General features: G+C 50.7%; 1 protein-coding gene across 1 annotated transcript in view; it reads right to left on the reverse strand.

Moving 5' to 3' along the window:
- cacna1ib (calcium voltage-gated channel subunit alpha1 Ib) overlaps positions 1-26,529 on the reverse strand; it is an 85,107-nt gene that overhangs the window by 4,611 nt on the left and 53,967 nt on the right. Inside the window, exons 15-34 of the mRNA XM_078079880.1 lie at positions 25,729-25,807; positions 24,821-24,972; positions 23,321-23,391; positions 22,760-23,234; positions 22,390-22,490; positions 19,677-19,800; positions 19,247-19,315; positions 16,390-16,568; positions 15,990-16,116; positions 15,402-15,527; positions 15,057-15,146; positions 14,295-14,487; positions 12,269-12,420; positions 11,303-11,412; positions 10,479-10,612; positions 9,449-9,519; positions 6,922-7,000; positions 6,229-6,350; positions 5,013-5,501; positions 1,964-2,107 (exon numbers count right to left, since the gene is read on the reverse strand). Coding sequence (XP_077936006.1) covers positions 1,964-2,107; positions 5,013-5,501; positions 6,229-6,350; positions 6,922-7,000; positions 9,449-9,519; positions 10,479-10,612; positions 11,303-11,412; positions 12,269-12,420; positions 14,295-14,487; positions 15,057-15,146; positions 15,402-15,527; positions 15,990-16,116; positions 16,390-16,568; positions 19,247-19,315; positions 19,677-19,800; positions 22,390-22,490; positions 22,760-23,234; positions 23,321-23,391; positions 24,821-24,972; positions 25,729-25,807 — 3,087 coding nt within the window. The remainder of the gene's footprint in view (positions 1-1,963; positions 2,108-5,012; positions 5,502-6,228; positions 6,351-6,921; positions 7,001-9,448; positions 9,520-10,478; positions 10,613-11,302; positions 11,413-12,268; positions 12,421-14,294; positions 14,488-15,056; positions 15,147-15,401; positions 15,528-15,989; positions 16,117-16,389; positions 16,569-19,246; positions 19,316-19,676; positions 19,801-22,389; positions 22,491-22,759; positions 23,235-23,320; positions 23,392-24,820; positions 24,973-25,728; positions 25,808-26,529) is intronic.

Genomic DNA, 26,529 nt, shown 5'->3' on the forward strand with positions numbered 1-26,529 from the left:
ACCACACACACAGGAAGTACAGCAGGTACTCAGGAAGCAGTGACCACACACACAGGAAGTACAGCAGGTACTCAGGAAGCAGTGACCACACACACAGGAAGTACAGCAGGTACTCAGGAAGCAGTGACCACACACACACAGGAAGTACAGCAGGTACTGAGGAAGCAGTGACCACACACACAGGAAGTACAGCAGGTGCTCAGGAAGCAGTGACCACACACACAGGAAGTACAGCAGGTGCTCAGGAAGCAGTGACCACACACACACAGGAAGTACAGCAGGTACTGAGGAAGCAGTGACCACACACAGGACGTACAGCAGGTACTGAGGAAGCAGTGACCACACACAGGAAGTACAGCAGGTACTCAGGAAGCAGTGACCACACACACAGGAAGTACAGCAGGTACTGAGGAAGCAGTGACCACACACACAGGAAGTACAGCAGGTACTGAGGAAGCAGTGACCACACACAGGAAGTACAGCAGATACTCAGGAAGCAGTGACCACACACAGGAAGTACAGCAGGTACTCAGGAAGCAGTGACCACACACAGGAAGTACAGCAGGTACTCAGGAAGCAGTGACCACACACAGGAAGTACAGCAGGTACTCAGGAAGCAGTGACCACACACAGGAAGTACAGCAGGTACTCAGGAATCAGTGACCACACACACAGGAAGTACAGCAGGTACTGAGGAAGCAGTGACCACACACACAGGAAGTACAGCAGGTACTGAGGAAGCAGTGACCACACACAGGAAGTACAGCAGGTACTCAGGAAGCAGTGACCACACACACAGGAAGTACAGCAGGTACTCAGGAAGCAGTGACCACACACAGGAAGTACAGCAGGTACTCAGGAAGCAGTGACCACACACAGGAAGTACAGCAGGTACTCAGGAAGCAGTGACCACACACAGGAAGTACAGCAGGTACTCAGGAAGCAGTGACCACACACAGGAAGTACAGCAGGTACTCAGGAAGCAGTGACCACACACACAGGATGTAGATGTAATGTGGTGGTAATTTAATAAAAGCCTTTGCATTTGGTTTCATGGAGTTTCAAGAGGAGTTCTAAAATATAGTGATGCTATATGTATATTTATATATATATATAAATATATATATATATATAAATATATATATATATATATAAATATATATATATATATATAAAATATGCTAATGATATAAAAAACTGTTCACAGAGTCAGTTTCCGCGGTAACAGAACAGAGTTAAAGTCGTATTCATCGTCCTCTCCAGGATGAAACAAGTAAGGATGTGTGTGTGTGTGTGTGTGTGTGTGTGTGTGTGTGTGTGTGTGTGTGTGTGTGTGTGTGTGTGTGTGTGTGTGTGTGAGCAGGTTAAACAAATACAGACGGTGTCACCGCTCTGAAAGGTGTGTGGGAGTTATTTCTCCTCACATGGGGGGTATTTGCTCCAAGGAAATGATCCCCTCTGAGCTTATACCCACTGGGGGGTCCATAAATATATGCAATTATGGATTTACATGGATGTGCTCTCCTGTTGCTATGTGGCTCATCACAGCTCCACAGGATCAGGAGATGCAATCATGTCAGCGCACACACACACACACACACACACCTGTGGTGATGGACCCTTTGAGCCACCAGGGGAGCCTGAACCTTTTAATCTGACGTGCTCGTCTGCTTTTAACGTAGAGTATTACATAGAAGAGGAGCTAATGAGAGGAAATAATAAAGGAGATGGTCCATTGACTCCTCCTCAAGGATTCAGTATTTAACATGAGCGCCTTACAGCACACCGTTTTCATTACCAGATGCATAAATCAATAGAATTGAATTCATTCATTCGATATAATATGATGGCATGATGATTTGGTGAATGCACACGTTCTCTCTTCTCGGGGTTTACGGATGAGGCCGGTTGGATATTCAGTGGGCCTCCATGTAGGTGTTGGTGGGACAGGGGGGCTGCTCACCTCTCGTGGGTGACCCTTACAGTCCCTGCAGACAGGTGGAGGAGAGCTGTAGTGGTGGAAAACAGAGCCGGACAGGTTGTCAATCATGTCCCCTTCCAACGAGTCCTTAATCAGCAGAGACACACTGTCCAGCCACTGGCTCTCCTGCAACACACACACATCCAGCGGGTTAGTTCAATAAGCACCGGGCACTCCTGCATTCTGTGCGGTGACCAGCAGGGGGCGACTCCTCTGCTCCCTCAGTAAACATTGTAAACATGAGTTTATGGTCTCAGTCTCTAGTTTATAGTCTTCTTCAGCACATCATGATGTTCATTTAGTAGATTATGGTCCATTTAGAGTCAAATGGACCATAAAGCCGGGGACGCTTTAGGGGCGGGGCTACATGCTGATTGACACGTCTCTACCGGAGAAGAACACTGCGTCTCTATGTCCTCCTCAGTCCTCATACGGTCACTTCCTGTTCACTGCTGGAGGAAAAAGGAAGTGACAGTCATCCTTCCCACCTGCTTGAAATCCACTCCTTTGTTTTTCTCTCCCTTTAAATACTTATGTCCAAACAACATCTGGAATCAGGAAACATGTATTACCGTAATATGTCAGACATACAGACATTTGACTTGGTGGTTGGTGCATAACAGCAACAATAAAAGATAATGCTCTGGGTTAGTAGTATAAGGCTATAGGTTAGTTTAAAAATAAAGGAATACAAGTTGGTGTGGCGGGAGGTCGTAGTCCTGATGGACCTCAGCCTCCTGCCAGATGGAAGGAGCACAAACAGTTTTTGTCCGGGGTGAGAGGGGTCGGCCGCGATCTTTTTAGCTCGCTTCAGAGACCTGGAAGCGAGCAAGTCCTGCAGGGACGGCAGATTGCAGCCGATCACCCTCTCTGCAGAGCGGATGACACGCTGCAGCCTGCCCTTGTCCTTGGCTGTGGCTGCAGCGTACCAGACGGTGATGGAGGAGCAGAGGATGGACTCCATGATGGCCGTGTAGAAGTGGACCATCATCGTCTTTGGCAGGTTGAGTTTCTTCAGCTGCGTCAGGAAGAACAACCTCTGCTGAGCCTTCTTGGTGATGGAGCTGATGTTCAGCTCCCTCTTGAGGTCCTGGGTGATGATGGAGCCCAGGAAACGGAAGGAATCCACAATAGTGACGGGGGAGTCACACAGGGTGATGGGGGAGGGTGGGGCTCTGTTCCTCCTGAAGTCCACAACCATCTCCACTGTCTTCAGAGCGTTGAGCTCCAGTTTGTTCTGGCTGCACCACGACACCAGATGGTCAGACTCCCACCTGTAGGCGGACTCGTCCCCACCAGAGATCCAATGAGGGTGGTGTCATCCGCAGACTTCAGGAGCTTGACGGACTGGTGGCTGGAGGAGCAGCTGTTGGTGTACAGGGAGAAGAACGAAGCGTTGGGGGGAACCGGTGCTGATGGTCCAGGAGGCTGAGACGTGTTTCCCCAGCTTCACACGCTTTAATGACAACGCCTTTTTTGTTCCTTAATTAACAGCCGGACCCAGATCGATGTCTTCATCCCGCTTTAATCCGACCAGAGGAGCAGACAAATGTCATCTCTTGGATTAATTGCGTGATCCCGTTGTGAGATAAAAGTGACACGGTTCTGCTAGAGAAGGTGAAGTAATGATCAGATTCCTGAGGGGAGATTCTGATTCAATGAAGCAAATGTCACAGAGGTTAAATAATAAAAGAACATCGGATGAGCAGTTCAAGCACCTGCGCTCGTTGTCATGGCGACGGGTTAAATCAGGAAAAATCTAATAAAACACGTAACAGAAAGAGGAATTATTCCATTTTTTGCTGTTAAATTTGTAACAACATGAAGGTGGAGGACTACATACATGTAAAATAATACATTCTATAAGCGTGTTGCTTTACACTGTGGTCACTGGCACAGGAAGTAAAATATTCCACAGATTCCAGATGTTGCCCCCCCAGCACCGGCCGAAGAGCGTCACCATGGCAACGAGGTTTTAACAAGTAAGAGTTCACTGCTCGGATGTTCTATTCAGGCCCCCCCCCTCAACCCCACCCCCCCGTTACGGGGGGAAGAACAAAAGCTGACGGAGGTTGATGAGGTTCAGGCGGAGTGAAACTAATCAGAGTTTGATGGGGGGGGGCACAGGACGCCTGTTGGACTGATCTCAGTTAGTCAGTCTGGTATCAGAGGGGCCCTTCTGTGTGTGGGAGGGGGGCATTTCCCTGCTGTCACCCCGCCCCCCCCACAACACTTACTCAGCCACTTGTTGATTGTTGCCCCCCCCCTGTTTGTTTACCTCCTCGTGCTTGTCTCACCTGCAGGTGGTGTGGTTTTAATGCGAGCGTGATTACGGGTGTTGCTTGTGTTGACCTGATGTTTCAATCAGGGAGCTGAACAATGAAACCCCCCCCCAATGTGTGTGTGTGTGTGTGTGTGTGTGTGTGTGTGTTCTACTTCAGTGCACGTGTGCAGGAGCCGTCAGCGCTTTGTTTTTGCAGAAGTAGGGCGGCGGCTTGATGAGGAAGAATTACCCAAGAGGCTTTGCGGCAGCCAATGAAGTTGTTGAGCAGATAGTGAAGTATTTATATATATATATATATATATATATATATATATATATATATATATATATATATGTGTGTGTGTGTATAAGTGTTTTATTTTGCACGCGGGCCGAGATGTTCGTTTGTGACTCGGATCTTCTGCTCTGCAGGGTGAAGAACATTTTAAATCCTCCTCTTCCTCGCTTCAACCTCATGAAGGCCGCCTGGTAACCAGGACCTCCAGCTTTCACAGTGTGTGTGTCTGTGCGTGTGGGTCTGTGTGTGTGGGTGTGTGTGTGGGTCTGTGCGTGTGCGTGTGTGTGTGTGCTTACAGCAGTAAAGAAGTAACATAGCAGCTTCGCTGGGGGACTAAAAATAATAGAAAATGATTCTAACTTTGTCTTCTCCAATTAAACGTAATATTATTCAGATAACAAAGTAACTGTGGAACTCAGGAGAAGCACCAGAGAAATTACCCAGCATGCAAAGTCCCAGAGTCCGCTCACCTGAGCAGGTGAGTAGAGCCGGCATCGTCGGTGGGCGTGTCCATCGTGAGCCGCTCCGCCCCCTCCTCCTCCTCCTCCTCCTCCTCCTCCTCCTCCTCCTTCTCGTAGCGGGAGGGGCGTCCCGCTCGGGACCCCGGCCGCCCCTGCCCTGCTGCTGGCGCCGGGCGCCGCCGCTCCCCCCCCGGCGCGTCCGCCGGCGGCGCCCACGGCCCCCGCGGCCCTGCCGGCGGCGCCCACGGCCCCCATCAGGCAGCAGAGGCCCCCCTGGGCCAGCTCCAGCTCGATCTCGGCGTCCATCTCGGCGTCCTCCTGCGCCTCCTTGTTGGAGTCGTCCAGGTGCTTCATGAGCACGGCCACCACCACGTTGATCAGGACGAACTGGGCCGTCAGCACGAAGGACACGAAGTACAGCGGCGAGATGAACTGGAGGCCGGCGTGGCAGCCGTAGTCGGTGGCGGCGTGACCGGGGGGGCACTCCCTCAGGGTGTCCTAGTGGACGACGTCCAATCAACACAAATAAATGAATAAAGGGGAACAGAACACATGTTTGAGATAAAAACCAAACATTAAATTATTCAATCAATCATTTGATTGATGAAAAACACGAATGGGTCGATTGTTCCAACTGAACAACATTCGGCGTCTTCTTGTCCCGTTGTGAAGGCGTCATTATGTTCAGCTCCTACTGAAACACGATGAGCAGCCCCGTGGCTGGTTTTATTAATCACACGTTATTAATCAGAAGGCTCCTCGCCTCCAACAAACCCCCCATTGATTCCAGCGTGAAGGAAACCTCATTGTTGAGAAGCTCTCAGAGGACGAGTTCCCGCAGATGGAATCAGTGCGTAGATTAAAGGGAACAAAGAGACCGCGTTGGATCAAAGCGACTCATCGGGAACGCCGTCCTTCAGTCAGCCAATCAGCAGTGACTTCCTCGCCGGAGGCGTTCAGGTCACGTCCACAGAGGGGGACTTCATCGAGGTGACGGACGAGTTAAAGGATTCGGAATTCTTTATTCCTCGCTGGAAGCTTTTTGACGAGAGCCTGCCTAAACATCGGGCGCCACGGGGATCTGAACCCAAGACCTTCAATCGCTGTCAAATGGGTTCGGAACCCAGAACGTCTGCATCTCTGCAGCAGGACATGAGGGGAGGGACGTGTCCTCAGCCGAGGCCAAAGGTCGGGAGAGTGGAAGACCGCACGGGGAGGGACGCACCTTCATGATGCCGTTCCAGTTGTCGCCGGTGGAGACCTGGAAGAGCGTGAGGAAGGCCATGCCGAAGTTCTCGAAGGTGGCGTGTCGGCTCATCCCTTCGCAGGGGTAGTCGGCGTCGCACACTGCGAGCGGGAGGACAAAGAGGGACGGACGGAGGGTGACATGGCTGCATGGATGGGGATTACACACACGGGGTGATTTTAAGCCTTCAGCTGAGCAAACGCTGTGTGCGCGTCGCTGGGTTCGTACCACGGAGACAGGGTGAGGAAAACAAACGTAACAGAGCCTGGAACTAATTTCACGTCGCTTGATTTTGACTCCGGGTCCCTTTTTACTCACTTTTACTTCCAGGCCGGACTAGAATGGAGCCTTTTCTAAGCTCCATGAGAGCAGGTCCTACGTACTGTTTAAAAAAGACATGATTGGAAATCCTTTGAAAATAGTTGGTCATTTAATTCTGATCCAGGCACTGACTCTATATATTTAAGCATATAAGTATAAATATACATTTGTAATCAATAAAACGCACGGCTGAGCCTCATGCAACAAGAAGCTGTGGTTTGGGTTAAAATGCTGAAGTTAACCCCTCCCCCAAGCAACACCCTAGCCAGATTTTTCAGACCTTACCAGCCCGTCGGCTGTACGGTGGGGGGGGTCAGGGTCAGGGTCAGGGTTGGGGGGGGGTCGACTTACCGAGCTCTCCAAACAGCTCCACTCCCAGAGCGGCGTAGATGAAAAACAGCAACATGAAGAGCAGGCCGAGGTTCCCCACCTGTCAATCAAAAGGAGACGTCTCAGTGGTTTCTGTCTCTGCTCACCGGGGGGGGGGAGTATGGGGGGGGGGGGGGGGTGTGGACGCCGAGTTTGTGGTGGAATCATTCCTGCATCTCCACCTGCTAGATTCCACAGTCCCTCCCTCTGGTCTCCGTCTGGTTCCAACGCGCTGCAGGAGACCTTCTCCACCAACGTCACAACTGCCTCATTTTCAGTTTCAGTGTTTTATATTTTTTATTTGTGCGCTCAAAGGCCATGAAACCAGGGGGGGGGGGCATGTTACCAGCTGGTTTCTAGCAAATCCATTCGTGTGAAACGCTCTCCCAGATCCTGATCTGTATGCGATGCAAATGGGTGAATGACTCCCGGGGGGGGGGGGGGGGGGCACTCGATTACATACGACAATAAACCGGGTGCATTAACATACGACGTGCAGTGTTCATCGTGGAAAGAGAAGACGTAACGAGGGACGGGCGAAGCCCCCGATGGAAAGCCCCCCCCGTGGTGCTGGGAGACGCAGTCAGTGCAGACTTTAGTATTTATGCACATGTCTGGTTTCCATGGCGAGAATAAAACCAAGTAAACTCTGATCGTCCGGCTTTTTGAGGCGGTTTCCCGCGTCCGGACTAATGACCACGAGGCAGCGAGCCGCTTTCACCCAGACGCTGCTAGTAGGACGCCGTCCAGTGTGTCCCATACGCAGTGTGTCCCATACGCAGTGTGTCCCATACGCAGTGTGTCCCATACGCAGTGTGTCCCATACGCAGTGTGTCCCATACGCACGAGCCATTCACGCAACAACAGAGATGATAATGAGTAGAAGAGGATCCAGCGAACAGGACAAACAACTCTGCTCATTCGTCATAAAGTACAAAGACAACTAATTATTTACAGTTAAACGTGAAGCTCACAAAACATTTGTTTCCTGGCTCACTGGGTATATAACTAGTATATCACTAGTATATAACTAGTATATTACTAGTATATAACTCATATATAACCAGTATATAACTAGTATATAACTCTTATACAACTAGTATATAACTCATGTATAACTGGTGTATTACTAGTATATATCTCATATATAACTAGTGTATTACTAGTATATATCTCATATATAACTAGTGTATTACTAGTATATATTTCATATATAACCAGTATATAACTCATATATAACCAGTATATAACTCATATATAACTAGTATATAAATCTTATATAACTAGTATTATACTCTTATATAACTAGTTTATACCTCATATATAACTAGTGTATTACTAGTATATAACTCATATATAACTAGTATATAACTCTTATATAACTAGTATTATACTCTTATATAACTAGTTTATACCTCATATATAACTAGTGTATTACTAGTATATATTTCATATATAACCAGTATATAACTCATATATAACCAGTATATAACTCATATATAACTAGTATATAACTCTTATATAACTAGTATTATACTCTTATATAACTAGTTTATACCTCATATATAACTAGTGTATTGCTAGTATATAACTCATATATAACTAGTATATAACTCATACATAACTAATATATAACTAGTATATAACTCATACATAACTAGTATATTACTAGTATATAACTAGTACACAACTAATCTATTACTCCTATATAACCAGTATATTACTAGTATATAACTAGTATATAACTCATATATACATTTAGAACTAGTATATAACTCATATATAGCTAGTATATTACTAGTATATAACTCATATATAACTAGTATATCACGAGTATATCACGAGTATACAACTAGTATATTACTCATATATAACTAGTATATAACTCAGCTATAAATCATATACAACTACTATATTACTCATATATAACTAGAATATTACTCATATATCACTAGTATATAACTCATATATAACTAGTATATAAGTCATATATAACCAGTATATTACTTATATATAACTAGTATATCACTAGTATATTACTCATATATAACTAATATATAAATCATATACAACTAGTATATTACTCATATATAACCAGTATATTACTCATATATAACTAGTATAAAACCCATATATAACTCAATATATAACAGCAGTATTCTGTAAACTGGGGACGGGTCTGAAACGTGGTATGTTATGGCGAGCTGAGTAAAAGTCCTCTTGAGGACCAGCGGAGGAGAACTTTATAGCTGCTCTTGTCTCATTAGCAGCACTGGGAATAAAACACCTTTAGTGGATGTTTCCAGAAGGGACGAGTCCCTGTTGAAGGACAACGAGAGGACAAAACCCTTTGTGAAAGTGTCTTCCCAAGGATCTTCTGAGTCGGCGACGCTTCATCACTCTACTCCTGCTACTTGACTTCTGGGTGTCCTTGTGAGACGCTGATGGACAGACCGGTCTGTCAGTCTGTGTGTGTGTGTGTGTGTGTGTGTGTGTGTGTGTTACCTACCTGAGGCAAGGCCTGGACCACGGTGTCCAGCAGAGCTCTCATCCCCGTGGCCATTTTCAACAGCTTGAGCACTGCAGAGGGAAGAGACGGGCAGAGAGAGAGTGACCCGGAGGACAGAAGACACCGCGGGGACAGACGGAGAGACGCCTCTCTCATCGGGGACACAAACATCCCGGGGGACGCATGTGAGAGAGACCTTGTGATGGGATATAGCTGAGAACAGAGAGCGTCCTGGGAAACAGACGCCTGTTGAAGTGTGTGTCTGTGTGCGTGATGGAGGCGGTTGTGCGTCAAACTACGGCTTCATTTAGAGTGTGTTAGAGCTGCAGAGGGTCGGACAGACGGTGATGGTTATGTCCTCCTCTGTGAGAAGGTCAGAGGTTGGGATGAAAAAGATTTAAATATAAGTCACACTTATGTGAGGTACGAGATGGAGACGTGTGAAGGTCAAAGGTCAAAGTGTTTTTGTCTGTTGAGAAAAGGACTTTTTATCCACTTTGAGACGATAGTCAAATCTTTAAAGAATCAGCTAAATCCTAATTCTTCTCTTCCAGCAGCTCGGAATTTATTTTTAATCTAAAAAGTAGAAAATCTCTCCGGGAGAAACTCTTGATTTCACATTAAAAGCTCAAGAGAGAAACGGTATCACACCTTTTGCGAGGCCTTTAATTTGAAGTATTTCTGCAGGAAGAGCTGAGTTTCAGAAGCTCAACAATGTGGAATTTATAAATGAATAAGAATTATATCTTTATTGAACGTGAAATTAGAGCCTTGGAGATAATAAATGATAATTTCACAACCAACTAATACTTCACAAGTATTGAGTTGCATTAAAAGCAAACAGCATAAAGAGATGAAACGAGCAGAAGAATAATATACAAAAAACTATATATTTTATATATATATATATATATATACACATGTATTTTTGATTAAAAAAAAATATATATATATATAATGTTTGTGTTTGAACTGTGTGTGTGTGTGTGTGTGTGTGTGTGTGTGTGTGTGTGTGTGTGTGTGTGTGCACCTCGTGCTATCCGGAGCACCCTCATGATCCGGATGATGGTGGGGTTGATGGGGAGCGAGGCGTTGATCTCAATCTCCTCCAGCGTGATGCCCATCACCGACAGCAGCACGATGGCCAAGTCCAACTGGTTCCACCTGCACACACACACACACACACGCACACACACACACGCACACACACACACACACACGCACACACACACACACACACACGCACACACACATGAGCCACGTACAGGAGATCTGTGATTGATGGATTCTGAGTCTTTGCTCTGGATGGACTTCATAATGTTGTCTTATTTATTTACTGTTTACACAAAGACAAAGACACTGAGAGGGCGAGACAGGACAGAGACGGGGGCAGTGGGACACAAAGAGAGAGACGGGGACAGTGAGACATTCAGCACAGCTCTGCTGGAGCGGTCCTTTCAAAGAGGAGGCGGAATAAAAAAAGCAATTCCCATCATCTGAATGTACAATAACAGCACCGGGGTCTTAAATATTACCCCCCCGCCGCGCGGCAGCTGAGGCCCCCCATCGCCGCGCTGATGACTTATTCAAATCTTCCACCTTGGGAAGAGCTTGTGCACCTGCGCCGGAATCCTTGGTTCAGACTGCAGGACAATGAGGGACGTCCTTCAAAAGAACAGTCCAAGCTTAAAGCGCGAACGACCCCCCCGACATCTCGTCACGAAGGGTCCAGCCGAGGAGCAACGCTCGGCTTCTGCAGGCAACGCAGCGCTGGATGTCTGTCGCTTCATGAATGAAAGAAGACATGAGACGAATGTGGACATGTGAGGACGGAGGACACGACCAGCCCGGTACCTGTCCTTGAAGAAGCGCCTGAAGCCGAAGGCCACCAGCTTCAGAGAGGCCTCGATCACGAAGGTGGAGGTGAAGAAGTAGTTGCAGTACTTCAGAGTCGTCTCCAGGGACTGAAGGAGACAGAGACACAGATGTTTAGTCAAGAGATGGTTGTCCCCGTCTCCATCTCTGCGTTATGACCCATTCTTTAGTCACCGCCGTCAGTTCGTCACTTTAGTCACTTTACTGTGAGTAGAAGAAGACGAGAGGATGGGACGAGACGAGACGGGACCACAGCCGTTGTTCACACAGTCTGTTCTGTCCATTTCTGGAGACGTTCCGTCCTCTCAATCTCTTTTAATAGGAGAGACACTAACGGAGACTCAGCGGTGAGTCACAAATCCACACAGGCAGCGTTTGTGTCTCACAGTCGGAGCCCAACGGGTCGACTGGAGTTCAGCGAGTTATTCCCGTCGCTGAGGGTCCAATCAGCAGCCTGAGACGAGAGGGGCGGGCCTATTGTGATTGACAGGTCTATATCAGCGTCACTACGTCACTCCTCCTCGTTCCAAGTGAGGTCATTCCGTTGGAAAATAACCAAGATGGCGTCGGACAAACTGTGGATTCCACCAAAGGACGAACTCACTCACGATTGGTCCATAACAGAACGCAAGTCTTCTCTCGCCGTCACGGATTAAACTCGGGCGGAATTCGTGCTGGAAGCGTCTCCGCCTCCGAGGAACCTTTGCGTCACTAATGATCCAAATGTTGGTCTTCCAGATAAATGTTCTGGCTGCTGGCGGATGATGATGATGCTGCTGCTGAATCAGATCAGCAGGTGGGCGGAGAGCCCACTAAACAAGCTCTGAAGAGCCTTCCCAGATGGTGCAGCACCACCAGCACCGCCCACAGCAGGGCGGCGGCATCGGCCAGGACCGATAATCAATACACCGGGTATTTCACCAACCCTGGGGGACGTGTCCTCACCCGCGGCTGGCTGTAGTGCTCCAGGGACATGGTGATGACGTTGATGCAGATGATGAAGGTGATGACCAGGTCCAGGTAGTGGCTGGTGCACAAGGTGTGGATGGCCAGCCGGGTTTGGCCGTACGAGGCGTAGTAGGGGAGCTTCTGGGCCTCTGGGGGGAGGAAGAGGGGGAGGAAGAGGGGGAGATTCAATGATTAATTCACGCCGCAGGGACGAAAGAACGAGGGGGAAAGAAAACAAAGGGATTGAAGTGTGAAGAGGAGTGAGATAAATGTGAGAGGGAGGCTGAGAAATCATGACGCTGCAAAGTGGTACCAAGGGTGGGTCATTCAGAGACAGAGACAGACAGAGAGACAGAGAGACAGACAGAGAGACAGTGACAGATGTTAATTCATGCTGGAGGAAATTTCATTCTGAGGACGGAAACATTTATGAGCGAAGAGACGAGTTATATATCTTTCCTTCTTTTCATTTACCGATCCCCTTTTTCTTCCCCCGTCCTCCCTCCCCGTCCTCCCTCTCCTTCCTTCGTCCTCCCTCTCCTTCCCCCGTCCTCCCTCTCCTTCCCCCGTCCTCCCTCTCCTTCCCCCGTCCTCCCTCTCCTTCCCCCGTCCTCCCTCTCCTTCCTTCGTCCTCCCTCTCCTTCCCCCGTCCTCCCTCTCCTTCCCCCGTCCTCCCTCTCCTTCCCCCGTCCTCCCTCGCCTTCCCCCGTCCTCCCTCTCCCTCCCCCGTCCTCCCTCTCCCTCCCCCGTCCTCCCTCTCCCTCCTTCGTCCTCCCTCTCCTTCCCCCGTCCTCCCTCTCCTTCCCCCGTCCTCCCTCTCCTTCCCCCGTCCTCCCTCTCCATCCTCCGTCCTCCCTCTCCTTCCCCCGTCCTCCCTCTCCTTCCTCCGTCCTCCCTCTCCTTCCTTCGTCCTCCCTCTCCTTCCCCCGTCCTCCCTCTCCTTCCCCCGTCCTCCCTCTCCATCCTCCGTCCTCCCTCTCCTTCCCCCGTCCTCCCTCTCCATCCTCCGTCCTCCCTCTCCTTCCCCCGTCCTCCCTCTCCTTCCCCCGTCCTCCCTCTCCATCCTCCGTCCTCCCTCTCCTTCCCCCGTCCTCCCTCTCCATCCTCCGTCCTCCCTCTCCTTCCCCCGTCCTCCCTCTCCTTCCCCCGTCCTCCCTCTCCCTCCCCCGTCCTCCCTCTCCCTCCTTCGTCCTCCATCTCCTTCCCCCGTCCTCCCTCTCCTTCCCCCGTCCTCCCTCTCCCTCCTTCGTCCTCCCTCTCCCTCCCCCGTCCTCCCTCTCCCTCCCCCGTCCTCCCTCTCCCTCCTTCGTCCTCCATCTCCTTCCCCCGTCCTCCCTCTCCATCCCCCGTCCTCCCTCTCCATCCCCCGTCCTCCCTCTCCCTCCCCCGTCCTCCCTCTCCCTCCTTCGTCCTCCATCTCCTTCCCCCGTCCTCCCTCTCCATCCCCCGTCCTCCCTCTCCTTCCCCCGTCCTCCCTCTCCCTCCCCCGTCCTCCCTCTCCCTCCTTCGTCCTCCCTCTCCTTCCCCCGTCCTCCCTCTCCTTCCCCCGTCCTCCCTCTCCCTCCCCCGTCCTCCCTCTCCCTCCTTCGTCCTCCCTCTCCTTCCCCCGTCCTCCCTCTCCTTCCCCCGTCCTGCCTCTCCCTCCTTCGTCCTCCCTCTCCCTCCTTCGTCCTCCCTCTCCATCACCCGTCCTCCCTCTCCCCCCCCTGTCCTCCCTCTCCCTCCCCCGTCCTCCCTCTCCCTCCTTCGTCCTCCGTCTCCTTCCCCCGTCCTCCCTCTCCTTCCCCCGTCCTGCCTCTCCCTCCTTCGTCCTCCCTCTCCATCCCCCGTCCTCCCTCTCCTTCCCCCGTCCTCCCTCTCCCTCCCCCGTCCTCCCTCTCCCTCCTTCGTCCTCCCTCTCCTTCCTCCGTCCTCCCTCTTCTTCCCCGTCCTCCCTCACCGTCTCCCCTCCCAAGGAGGTACCTGTCCATCTGTCCTCCTGTCCTGACACTTCACTGCCAACTATTCTTCTCTCCCCCCTTACTTCTCCTCTTCTTCTCCATGCGGCGCTGGCGCTTCTCCTCCCGTCGCCTGGCCTCCTCCACCTCCTGGTGCTGCCGACATTTGTGGAAGTTCTCCACCACGACGCCGACGAACATGTTGAGGACGAAGAAGCTGACGATGAGGAGGAAGGAGATGAAGTAGAGCAGCATCCACGGGCTGTTGTTGGTCAGGGGCTGCGGTGGGGGGGGGTAAAGGTACAGTTATTAAGGTGAGACGGGCACAGAAGAGACAAGAGAGACAAAGACAGGAACCGATTGGGTCCACTGGCTCAGTGCAGGAAGTCACAGAAGAAATCTTTAAAGGTTTATGAATCTGTGATCTATAATCTATAATCTATAATCTGTGATCTGTAATCTATAGTCTGTGATCTGTGATCTGTGATCTGTAATCTATAATCTATAATCTGTGATCTGTAATCTATAATCTGTGATCTGTGATCTGTAATCTATAATCTATGATCTATAATCTGTGATCTGTAATCTATAATCTGTGATCTGTGATCTGTAATCTATAATCTATGATCTATAATCTGTGATCTGTAATCTATAATCTGTGATCTGTAATCTATAATCTGTGATCTGTGATCTGTAATCTATAATCTATGATCTATAATCTGTGATCTGTAATCTATAATCTGTGATCTGTGATCTGTAATCTATAATCTGTGATCTGTAATCTATAATCTGTAATCTATAATCTGTGATCTGTAATCTGTGTAATATGTGATCTGTTATATCTACACCTGCTGGTCGATCCCCACCGCGTCCAGTCCGTGGTACATGATGTTGACCCAGCCGTCTTTGGAGGCCAGCACAAACAGGGACATCAGAGCCTGAAGGACACACGCAAGAACAAACTGTGAGCCGTGAAGGTGAGCATTCATCTTCATGTATCTACATATATATATATATATATTGGAAATATTAGAGGAGATAATTATGAAGGAAGAGCTCTTAAAAGTTGTATCTTTATGAACAGCTGTTGCAGCTCCCTTTGTTCTTCATCTCATAGAATCTTCTGCTAGATATTCTGTCCTCCATGAGGTGTCCTCTTCCTCTGCATGCACACTCGCTCCTGTCCCTCGTACCTGTCCCAGGTTGTCAAAGTTGTATTTGTGGTGGACCCATCGGTAGCTGGCAGCCAGGCAGTCCGACTTGTTGGTGATGTTCTTCACATCAAAGCCGGCGCAGTAGAAGAACTTCCCTTTGAAGAGCTGTGAGGACACACACACACACACACACAGACACACACACACACACACACACACGTTTCGGATGTAGTGATGACAACACGCCGAGCCTCTCATGGTGCTTTTTGAAGTCATTTCATAATTAGCTTCAGTGAGTGGAAGCACTTGGTATCAACAGGGTGGATTCCTTCTCCTGAGAGAAGAGCTTTTTAATTCTCAATCATTCGGAACGCGTGGAAGACGGGACGCGGGAGACAGAATATTACTGTGAAGACACCTGGATGCAAAGAGGAAACGCACTGATGTTAAAAATAGGATCAACGGAGTGAGCGTCGTGTTTATGAGACGCGAGGAGAAGATGCTGCGCTTCACTACGTGGAGGAGAAGAAGAATAATTTATCTCTAGGATCCATCGACTGAGCGCTGCCTGTTTAAGGGGAATGAATCGGGAGGACGGGGAGGACCTGCCCCGTGTCTTCGGCCTACCTGGACTCCCAGGATGCCAAAGATGATGAAGAAGGCGCAGCAGATGAGGACGATGTTGCCGATGGGCTTGAGGGACGTGATGAGGGTCTCCACCACCAGCTTCAGGCCTGGAGCTCTGCTGATCACCCTGGAGGCCGGGGGAGGAGATCAGAGACAAACATGAGGTTTCTACGTTCACCTGCATGGTTTTCGTCAGATGAGTAATTTGACCTGAGAGACATAAACATCCTCTCTGCTTTCATCAGCAAAGAGGCGTGTTTTCATCTGCCCTCACAGCTGTTGCCAGGCAACCAGCACTGGTCTGAGCAAAGAAATACCCCCATGCTAGCTGTGTTATCCGCTCTTTATGCTAAGCTAACTTCTGAGGAGGACTGGTGTGGAACCTGTTGGGTCTCTTCACCTGAGGGGGCGGAGCGTCCGGAGCAGCCGGAGGACGCGGAGGACGCCGAGGATCTTCGCCCCGCCGGCCATGGACACCACGATGTCGATGAGAGACACGAACACCAAGAAACCGTCCAGGATGTTCCAGCTGCTCCTCAGGTAGGCCTTCTCCCCCACGTAGAGGCCCATGGACACCACCTGAGGAGACACGCGCATGCTTAGACCTTGGGATGCCGTGTCCCCGCTGCAGGAGAGCAGGAGGACAGAGGAGGGCGAAGTGAACATCTGGGAGGGCGAGAGGCGTGTGTGCGATTCAGGGAGCCAGCTGTTAAATCCGCACTGATGAAAAGAGGGAAGAAAGACACGAAGCAGCTCTTAAAGCCCAATACGAGAAGATGAATGCTCCTCATCGTTGAGGTGTTAAGCTACTGTATCTGACGGCCAATCACAGCGGCGGGGCTCATTGGGGCGGGACAAGACGCCAAATGAATCCAGAGACGAGGGAAGAACCTTCAGCCACATCAGAGCAGTAACTGAAGTCGGCAGTCGGCAGAAAGCGACGGTCAGTCTTCGTAACGCCATCCGACAGCCGACGCGGTCCAGAGCTGCAGCTCCGTGAGCATCATGGGTAATATGTCACCTCGCCGCTGTCACTTCCTGTGCCGCGGGTCGTCTGTCACGTCCCGACAGGCCGCATAGCGAACCACAGCACATCCGCCGAGTTGTTAACAGCCGGCGGCCCCTTCGGGAGCGCCGCATCACGGGGATCAAACAACGGCGTGATGAAACACGGCAGAGTGACAGCGCGCCGCCATCAAAGCCCCGCCCCTCCCCCTCCCCCCCCTCACAGCCCCGCCCCTCACAGCGACCCGACGCGTCCCTTTAGATTCAAACTGTTCAAAAGAACGAACCCTCTCCAGTCCGATCACATGACTCCACAACGAGCGCGACACATCTCTGAGGGGTGAACTTTGACCTCTTGACCTCTTCCTTACGCAGCGCATCCTGCCGGCTTCTAATTACAGCTTGATGCTCACACTCAGCTGTGTGTGTGTGTGTGTGTGTGTGTGTGTGTAGATGGGTGTAGATGTGTGTGTAGATGTGTACATGTGTGTGTAGATGTGTATGTAGGTGTGTGTGTAGATGTGTACATGTGTGTGTAGATGTGTACATGTGTGTGTAGGTGTGTAAATGTGTGTGTAGGTGTGTAGGTGTGTAAATGTGTGTGTAGGTGTGTAGGTGTGTGTGTAGATGTGTACATGTGTGTGTAGGTGTGTAAATGTGTGTGTAGGTGTGTAAATGTGTGTGTAGGTGTGGACAGGACAACAGGATGTGTGTGTGTAGGTGTGTAAGTGCAGATGTGTGTGTAGGTGTGTGTGTGTGTAGGTGTGTGTGTGTAGGTGTGTGTTGATGTGTGTAGATGTGTGTGTGTGTGTGTGTGTGTGTGTGTAGATGTGTGTGTAGGTGTGTGTAGATGTGTGTAGGTGTGGACAGGACAACAGGATGTGTGTGTGTAGGTGTAGGTGTGTGTTGATGTGTGTGTAGGTGTGGACAGGACAACAGGATGTGTGTGTAGATGTGTGTGTGTGTGTGTAGATGTGTGTGTGTGTGTCTTGCAGAAGAAGCTCCTCAGAGATCCATCACACTGAGCGATCAACATCAGATTAAGTACAAATAAATAACCCTCCTCTTCACACCGCGTGATGCGTCTCATTAAATGGAGCAGAGTGACGAGCTGCTCATTGAGATCTTTGAGAAGCTCCGTGGGTTCGAGTGCAGGTCAACGCCGCAGAAGACGTCATGTGACACGAGAAGACGAAGCAACGCAGCGTCTCATTTAACTACAAACGTTGACGGAAAGATACAGATCATGGAATTAATCACACGAGATAAAGAGGGGGGTGAGGGGGGGTCAGCAGACCAGTGGATTAACGTGTGTGTGTGTGTGTGTGTGTGTGTGTGTGTGTGTGTGTGTGTGTTGATCGACGGGGGTCCAGGGGAAGTTGTCGGTCAGCGATTAACTAACATGATCCGGCTGGTGGTGAAGAGTCGACAGGAGAGACACCTGCTGATGGGAAGGAGACAAGGAGGGAGGGAGAAGGAGAGATAAAAGGAAACCAGCTAGGAAATAAGGAGAGGAAATAAGAGCAGCGAGAGGAAGAGACGGAGAGCGCAGAGAGGTGAGGAAAAATAATGAACAGGAGGAAGAGGAGAACGAGACTGAGAGGAAGAGGAGAACGATACAGAGAGGAAGAGGAGAGAGGTGGAGCAGGGAGGAAGAGGAGAACGATACAGAGAGGAAGAGGAGAGAGGTGGAGCAGGGAGGAAGAGGAGAACGATACAGAGAGGAAGAGGAGAGAGGTGGAGCAGGGAGGAAGAGGAGAACGATACAGAGAGAAAGAGGAGAGAGGTGGAGCAGGGAGGAAGAGGAGAACGAAACAGAGAGAAAGAGGAGAGAGGTGGAGCAGGGAGGAAGAGGAGAACGATACAGAGAGAAAGAGGAGAGAGGTGGAGCAGGGAGGAAGAGGAGAACGAAACAGAGAGAAAGAGGAGAGAGGTGGAGCAGGGAGGAAGAGGAGAACGATACAGAGAGAAAGAGGAGAGAGGTGGAGCAGGGAGGAAGAGGAGAACGATACAGAGAGGAAGAGGTGCGAGGTGGAGCAGGGAGGAAGAGGAGAACGATACAGAGAGGAAGAGGTGCGAGGTGGAGCAGGGAGGAAGAGGAGAACGATACAGAGAGGAAGAGGAGAGAGGTGGAGCAGGGAGGAAGAGGAGAACGATACAGAGAGGAAGAGGTGAGAGGTGGAGCAGGGAGGAAGAGGAGAACGATACAGAGAGGAAGAGGAGAGAGGTGGAGCAGAGCGACGACAGTCTACCTTGACGGTCATCTCCGTCACAAAGATGGCCGTGAAGACGTAGTTGGAAGCGGTGAGGAAGAGCCTTTCCTGGAAGAGGAGGAGAGGAGGAAGAGTTAGAGGACACGAAAGTGAGGAAGAGCAGGTATTATTTTATTATTATTAGATGAAGAGCTGATAGAAATCCAGAGCTCAGACCGACGAAGGTCATCCATCGAATCATGAATCGCTTCCTCGTGAAACGTTTCATTTGCTTGTTTTACCCAGAAAGAGACAAATAATCAAGTTGAACTAAATTGGGTAAAGAGGGATTTTCGTTCTTAGTGGCGGTTTTGGCCGCACGCGGCTGATTGACGCAACGCAGCCGGGTCTCTTGTGGGTCACGTGACGTCATGCGTGCAGGAGCACGGGCCTCCTCCCAGCAGCCCCGGGGGGCGAACGGGGCTCTCACCAGGCTGCCTTGCAGGATCTTGGGCCTCTCCAGAGCCACGGTGATGCAGTTGAGGAAGATGAAGGCCAGGACCACGTAGTCAAAGAGCTTGTGGGCGATGACGGACCGGCAGAGCAGTCTGAACCTGAGCGGGTGGAACACAGGAGAACAAGACCAACATCTGAAAGGGAAGCGAGAGCAGAAGACCCGACGGACCAAAGCTCAGCGGGCTGGCTAAGCTAACCCAGCTACTCCACTACCCAGCATGCTCCTGGCTGATGGACGAAAGCAGCAACATGGGATCGGCTAATTGATGCGCACGAGGGAAATTAACCGGAGCCAACGGCCAAGAAACCAAAGACAGAAGTATAAACACACGAGAGACACGCAAAGTCACGGGAAAACACACGCCTACCTTGTGTTCTACACAAACAACACAACTAAGAGTTAGAAGTGATGAGTTGTGTTTTGCTCCTGTGTGTATTTAACAAATGTGCCTGTGGTTTAACAACAGTGGATCATCACCTGTGCAGAGGATGGATGGAGGAGTATTTATTCTATCGGCCATATCTGCTCCTGCTCTCTGGGGGGGGGGGGGGGGGTCAATACGTCAACCTGTCTGCCCCCCCCCCCCCCCCCCCCCAGCCACCGGAGCCACCGGCTCCTTTGAAATGCTGCCCGGCGCCACTTGTTGGAGCAGAAGCACACTGAGGGACACATATGCTCGCACACCCCCACGCGCACTATTACAGAGTCACACACACACACACAGACACACACACACACAGACACACACACACACACACAGACGCACACAGACACACACACAGACACACTCTGCCTCTGACAGATGGCACCTGCCGAGATGCCAAAACTCGACTCCAGGGGCCCCCCGGGTTCCCCTGAAGAGGCCCTCAGATGATCTTCTCCTCCGCGGTGCCTTCAGGGGCCTCCCGGGCTGCCAGGAGGAGCCGACGATGCAAACACCGCTTCGCGCGGAGAGAAGAAAAGGAGGAAGGAGAAGAGAAACGCGAAGAGCCGCTTGTGATCGGCCTTCACGTTGGGTTCTGGTGCCTCGAACCCGGCGGGTAGAATCCAGAGAGTCGCACGTCCTCGGGTCCCGCTGACCCACGTCAAGTAGTTTAAAAGTGAAGGTGGAATGTTTTACACGTCACTTGTTTAATTGGAGACAAACTACTAACTGAGCTGAATGTCCGGTCGGTATTTACAAGGCCGTCAGAATAAACCGAACCAAAATGACGTCATAAGGTTTAGGAGAGAGATCGGGAGATCGGAAGCCTTGTAATTCACTAAATGAACATCATGATGTGTTGAAGAAGACTATAAACTAGAGACTGAGACCATAAACTCATGTTTACAACGTTTACTGAGGGAATAAATCAAGAGAGAAGTAGAGTCATTTCCTCATAGACGTCTATGGGAGCAGAGGAGTCGCCCCCTGCTGGTCACTACAGAGAAGTAGAGTCATTTCCTCATAGACGTCTATGGGAGCAGAGGAGTTGCCCCCTGCTGGTCACTACAGAGAAGTAGAGTCATTTCCTCATAGACGTCTATGGGAGCAGAGGAGTCGCCCCCTGCTGGTCACTACAGAGAAGTAGAGTCATTTCCTCATAGACGTCTATGGGAGCAGAGGAGTCGCCCCCTGCTGGTCACTACAGAGAAGTAGAGTCATCTCCTCATAGACGTCTGTGGGAGCAGAGGAGTCGCCCCCTGCTGGTCACTGCAGAGAAGTAGAGTCATTTCCTCATAGACGTCTATGGGAGCAGAGGAGTCGCCCCCTGCTGGTCACTACACAGAAGTAGAGTCATTTCCTCATAGACGTCTATGGGAGCAGAGGAGTCGCCCCCTGCTGGTCACTGCAGAGAAGTAGAGTCATTTCCTCATAGACGTCTATGGGAGCAGAGGAGTCGCCCCCTGCTGGTCACTACAGAGAAGTAGAGTCATTTCCTCATAGACGTCTATGGGAGCAGAGGAGTCGCCCCCTGCTGGTCACTACAGAGAAGTAGAGTCATTTCCTCATAGACGTCTATGGGAGCAGAGGAGTCGCCCCCTGCTGGTCACTACAGAGAAGTAGAGTCATTTCCTCATAGACGTCTATGGGAGCAGAGGAGTCGCCCCCTGCTGGTCACTACAGAGAAGTAGAGTCATTTCCTCATAGACGTCTATGGGAGCAGAGGAGTCGCCCCCTTCTGGTCACTACAGAGAAGTAGAGTCATTTCCTCATAGACGTCTATGAGAGCAGAGGAGTCGCCCCCTGCTCGTCACTGCAGAGAAGTAGAGTCATTTCCTCATAGACGTCTATGGGAGCAGAGGAGTCGCCCCCTGCTGGTCACTACACAGAAGTAGAGTCATTTCCTCATAGATGTCTATGGGAGCAGAGGAGTCGCCCCCTGCTGGTCACTACAGAGAAGTAGAGTCATTTCCTCATAGATGTCTATGGGAGCAGAGGAGTCGCCCCCTGCTGGTCACTACAGAGAAGTAGAGTCATTTCCTCATAGACGTCTATGGGAGCAGAGGAGTCGCCCCCTGCTGGTCACTGCAGAGAAGTAGAGTCATTTCCTCATAGACGTCTATGGGAGCAGAGGAGTCGCCCCCTGCTGGTCACTACAGAGAAGTAGAGTCATTTCCTCATAGACGTCTATGGGAGCAGAGGAGTCGCCCCCTGCTGGTCACTACAGAGAAGTAGAGTTATTTCCTGAAAGCGTCCACTCACTTGTTCTGAGGCGAGAACATGTAGACCGACCACTGCTCTCTGGATTCACACCACTCCGGCTTGTACACCTCCATCATCTTGTGGACGCGGAAGCACCAACTCTGGAGGAGAGAGAATATGAGATGATTTAAAAAGCTATTCAATTATTGGATTTATTTTCTGCTCAGGAATCTCATAAAAGGGCCGCGGAGAGGGTTAGAAAGGCCGACGCCGCTGCCTCATCTGCACCCAAACTGACACAATAATTAGGATTTATGTTTCCTTGTGTTTTCCAATATCACCGTATCGTCACCTATAAAGAATCCAATATGAAGCAATAACCCCCCCGAATCACCTCGGGAGGCGAGGGTCATCCCATGGGGCCACTCACATAATCCGTCTCTTCGTCCAGGTCCGCTCGGTCCTTGCGCGCGTTGACTTGAGGGAAGACCTCCATCACCTGGGTGCGGGGCCCCGGCGTCTTGCCGTTGCAGTCCCGGTGGCCCGTGCCGAAACTGGACCCCCCGCCAACGGATGCCCCCGCGGCGGACCCGCTCTTCCGCCCCGGCTCCGGCTGGAGGGGGGCCGGGCCCGGGGGCCGGCCGAGCAGCTCCGGGTGGTCCAGGGAAAGGGCCCGCCGGTCGCCCCGCGGCGGGAAGTGTCTGGAGAGGAGCAGCGGGGGCGGCGGGCGATGGGGGGGCGCGGCGTGGCGGGAGTGGAGGGGCGCCTGGGACAGGAGGGACTCCTGCTCGGCGGCGTGGGCGTAGGAGTACGGGGAGCGGGTGCCGTGCACGCGGAGGCTGCCCCCCACCAGGGGGGCCCCACAGAAGCCGTGGCCCCTCCGGCCCAGACTGTTGGAGCTGGACCTGCGCGCCACAAACGAACGTCAATCAAGTGATCAAGTGGCAGGAGGAGGCGATCAATGGGAAAGGTTCCCGCCCAGTAAATCTACCTGCGCCTCCACGCGGCCTGTGGGGGGAAAGGGCGCCCCCAGTTGTGGTAGTTGGTACTGCGGGCGTGACGCTGGAATAGAAACACAGCCGATCAGCGTGGTTAGCATCAGTTAGCATCGGTTAGCATCGGTTAGCCTCCCGTGTCTGCTGGAGCATCGTCATCCATCGATAAATAAATAAATAAACAGGGATGAACCAAACAAAGGACACATGAACGGGCTTCAGGCTTCAGGCGGCGCTCAGCGGGCTGTCGGCAGGTTTACATGCCCCCCCACCGGCCCCCCGCCGGCCCCCCACCGGCCCCCCCACCGCGCTTCTGTTTGTTTTCCACATGTCTGATCCTCTCCACCTGACAGGACTAATTATGGGCTTCGCCCCCGGAGCCGGCGCCCCCCCTTCCCCTCGCTGCACTGGTCTCCATAGGAACCGTGGTGGAGCGGCGGCCCGGCCCGTACAGGACGTCACTCAGCAGGGCGCCTTGTGCGCTGCTGCCAGGACGGTTTGTTCCGCTCCGCAGCGGAGTCCTACCCATGATGCACTTCTTTGGTCTCTTTCGGCTGGTCATTTGGATTTGACACATTTTGCCATATTGCTGCTTAGCAGAAGATTGAGAACTTCTTTTAACCTTTAAACATGTTTTTAAAAAGTGTCTCATTTCATATTAGGTCACAGAATAATCTCTATATCTTCCTCCAGCTGATCAGTTTCGGTGACGATCTCGATTCCGTCACTCGTCTGTGTGAATAACTTCTTCTCGACGCGGCGTTATCTGCGTTCCATCAGACACGCGCGGGCGTTAAGCAAACCCGACGATCAGACTGATGGAGGTCAGATTGTTCCACAGCGGCTAAAAGAACCAACAAGCCGACGGAACCGATTCCTCTCATCAAAGGAACCAGAACGCTCATCAGAGCTTCTGATCAAAGACAAACTCTCATCTCCGCCGCGTGTTATTTCTGTGCTCAGAGTGTGTAACCGGCTTCCCTGACAGCGGCGTGGAACCCCCCCCCCCCCCGGCGTGCCCCCCCGACTCCCATCTCTTCCTTCAAACCCTCATCACGCCTCCTCTCTTTCTCTGCACACAGAAAAGAAGGGGGGGTGAGTCAATTATTACTAGTTTCCATGGCAACTGGATGCTGAGCTAAAACCTTTTTGAAGATAGCTCCGGGTTTCGGTTCATTGGGCTCGACTCCGACGCGTTCCCACTGCGACGGTCTGCTTCTAATGTAATTATCTTATTTTGAAGAGGCAGCCGCAATAATAGGAAGACAGATGAGCAAATAAAAGCAGCCTCTTCCTTCTTCTGGGGTTGATATCGTGGCAAACAAACCATATTGGATCCATATCTCAGTATGAAATACGATCGACTACTTGTTCATCCATCGCATGGCAGTTTAGTCTGAGCACATAGATTTCCACACCGATTGTTGCAATGAAGAGCTAATAAACCTCCCCTTTAAAGCCCTGCGTGACTCGTGGAGCTGCAGAGACTCGAGTACCAGAGAGAGGGAGCGCCGCTCCAGACTCATCGCGCTGCTCTGCCTGGACTCCGGGGTGAAGCTTCGCCTCCCCGACGAGCAGGAGCTCCTGGGCCCCGAGGCGGCCGCCAGCTCCAGGTGGCCGTTGGGCGTCAGCGTGCCGATCCGTGGGTCTGGAGGGCGAGAGAGAGAGAGAGAGAGGGTTAATCAGCCCGAACAAACGATCCGTGCAATAAACGCAGCTTGTGAGTTTGTTTGCGGCTTCTGTCAGTTAGAAAAAGAAGTTTATGCATCTATGAACTCTGGTCTGGTCTCATCTGCAGCAGCAGCCCACTCACACCGATCTGGACTCCTGTTTAACCCGTCTGGACCGCCGGCGGGTTCCCGCTGAGCTCCGGGTCCAAAGACACGGCTCATCCCCACCATTTGTTCTGTGGGCTTTTGGTATTTTGGGGATGGAAACATGAATAAGCTCCTCAGGGGAAACGAAAGCCTGCAGGATTAAATGAGCGGACTGTCCTGTTTTAACATGAATCGGATCATCTGTGGTTTCCTTTTGGAGCCCACCAGCTTAGTAAATGACCTAAACAACATTTAACTTTTACAAAACCCGATTTAAATGACTAAACTTCCTCTGGGATCAATCCGTAAGGGATTCTAGATTCTTTTAATGGAATGAGCTCCGATTGGTTTGTACATTTTGCTACTACTCAGATTCATACTTTTACCTTTTGTTTGGGGACGTTTTTTTAGACAGAAGAGTAGCGTTTGAAGCCCTGCAGACATAACTTAACTTTTTGTCTTTATTCTCAATAACGGATGTCAATTGTATTCAATTTATTTTTACTTTATGCTCAATAGTTCAACTTAATTCAATTAATTTCCCCCCCGATAGGCTCCTCCTCCTCGCCAACACGCCGCCCGCTCACCAGACAACTTGATGGAGTCGTGTTTCTCGCTCTCGTCAAAGTTGGAGTCGTCATCAGAATAGGAGCGATTGGCGTCGCCCTGGAGACGAAGGTCGCAGGGGGAGAAGAAGAGGAGAGACACGGAGTTACATGGAGCTCCTCTCCTGGGACGCCTCATCCATTGGACCTGAATCAGATCTGGACCTCCTGCTGGGAGCATTCTGGAGGTCATCGGGTACACCCAAAGACCCTCTTCTCCATCAGCCCCAGGGGGTCTGTGGAGGTCTTCACAGCGGGAGAATCAGCTGATGAAGAATCAGCTGGGTTGCATCACCAATAACTCAGAAAGCTGATTGAAGGCGTGGGTTTCCACTGGTTTCCATGGCGACGTCTGGCTTCAGAAAGTCACCCTGCAGACTGCTGATTACGCCTCAGATAAAGATCATAATTGTAGTAAATACTGTAATTATCATGTTTTACTCAATTTTCTCTGAACATAATAAACAATACAGGAGTTAATGTGGCATGCTATATATATATATATATATATATATATAGATATCTCCTGATCTCGGCATCTCGGGCTCTGGTCTCTCCTACAGCTGTTCTTACATTTGTTGGAACTGTTGGAACTGGAAGTAACTATATACGTTTTTTAAAATCATTCATTTTAATATTAATGTTAATTTAAATATCTTATTCCCAACAGATTGATTTGTATTCTCGACACATTCTCAGAATGGTATTGAAACTTTCCTTTTAACCAATTTAACCTCCAGAACATTGGTGAGAAATGGAGAATGAAAGCTTGTTGATCTCCTG

Source organism: Gasterosteus aculeatus, chromosome 9 (assembly GCF_964276395.1).
Source record: "Gasterosteus aculeatus chromosome 9, fGasAcu3.hap1.1, whole genome shotgun sequence".
Classification (NCBI taxonomy): Eukaryota; Metazoa; Chordata; class Actinopteri; order Perciformes; family Gasterosteidae; genus Gasterosteus; species Gasterosteus aculeatus.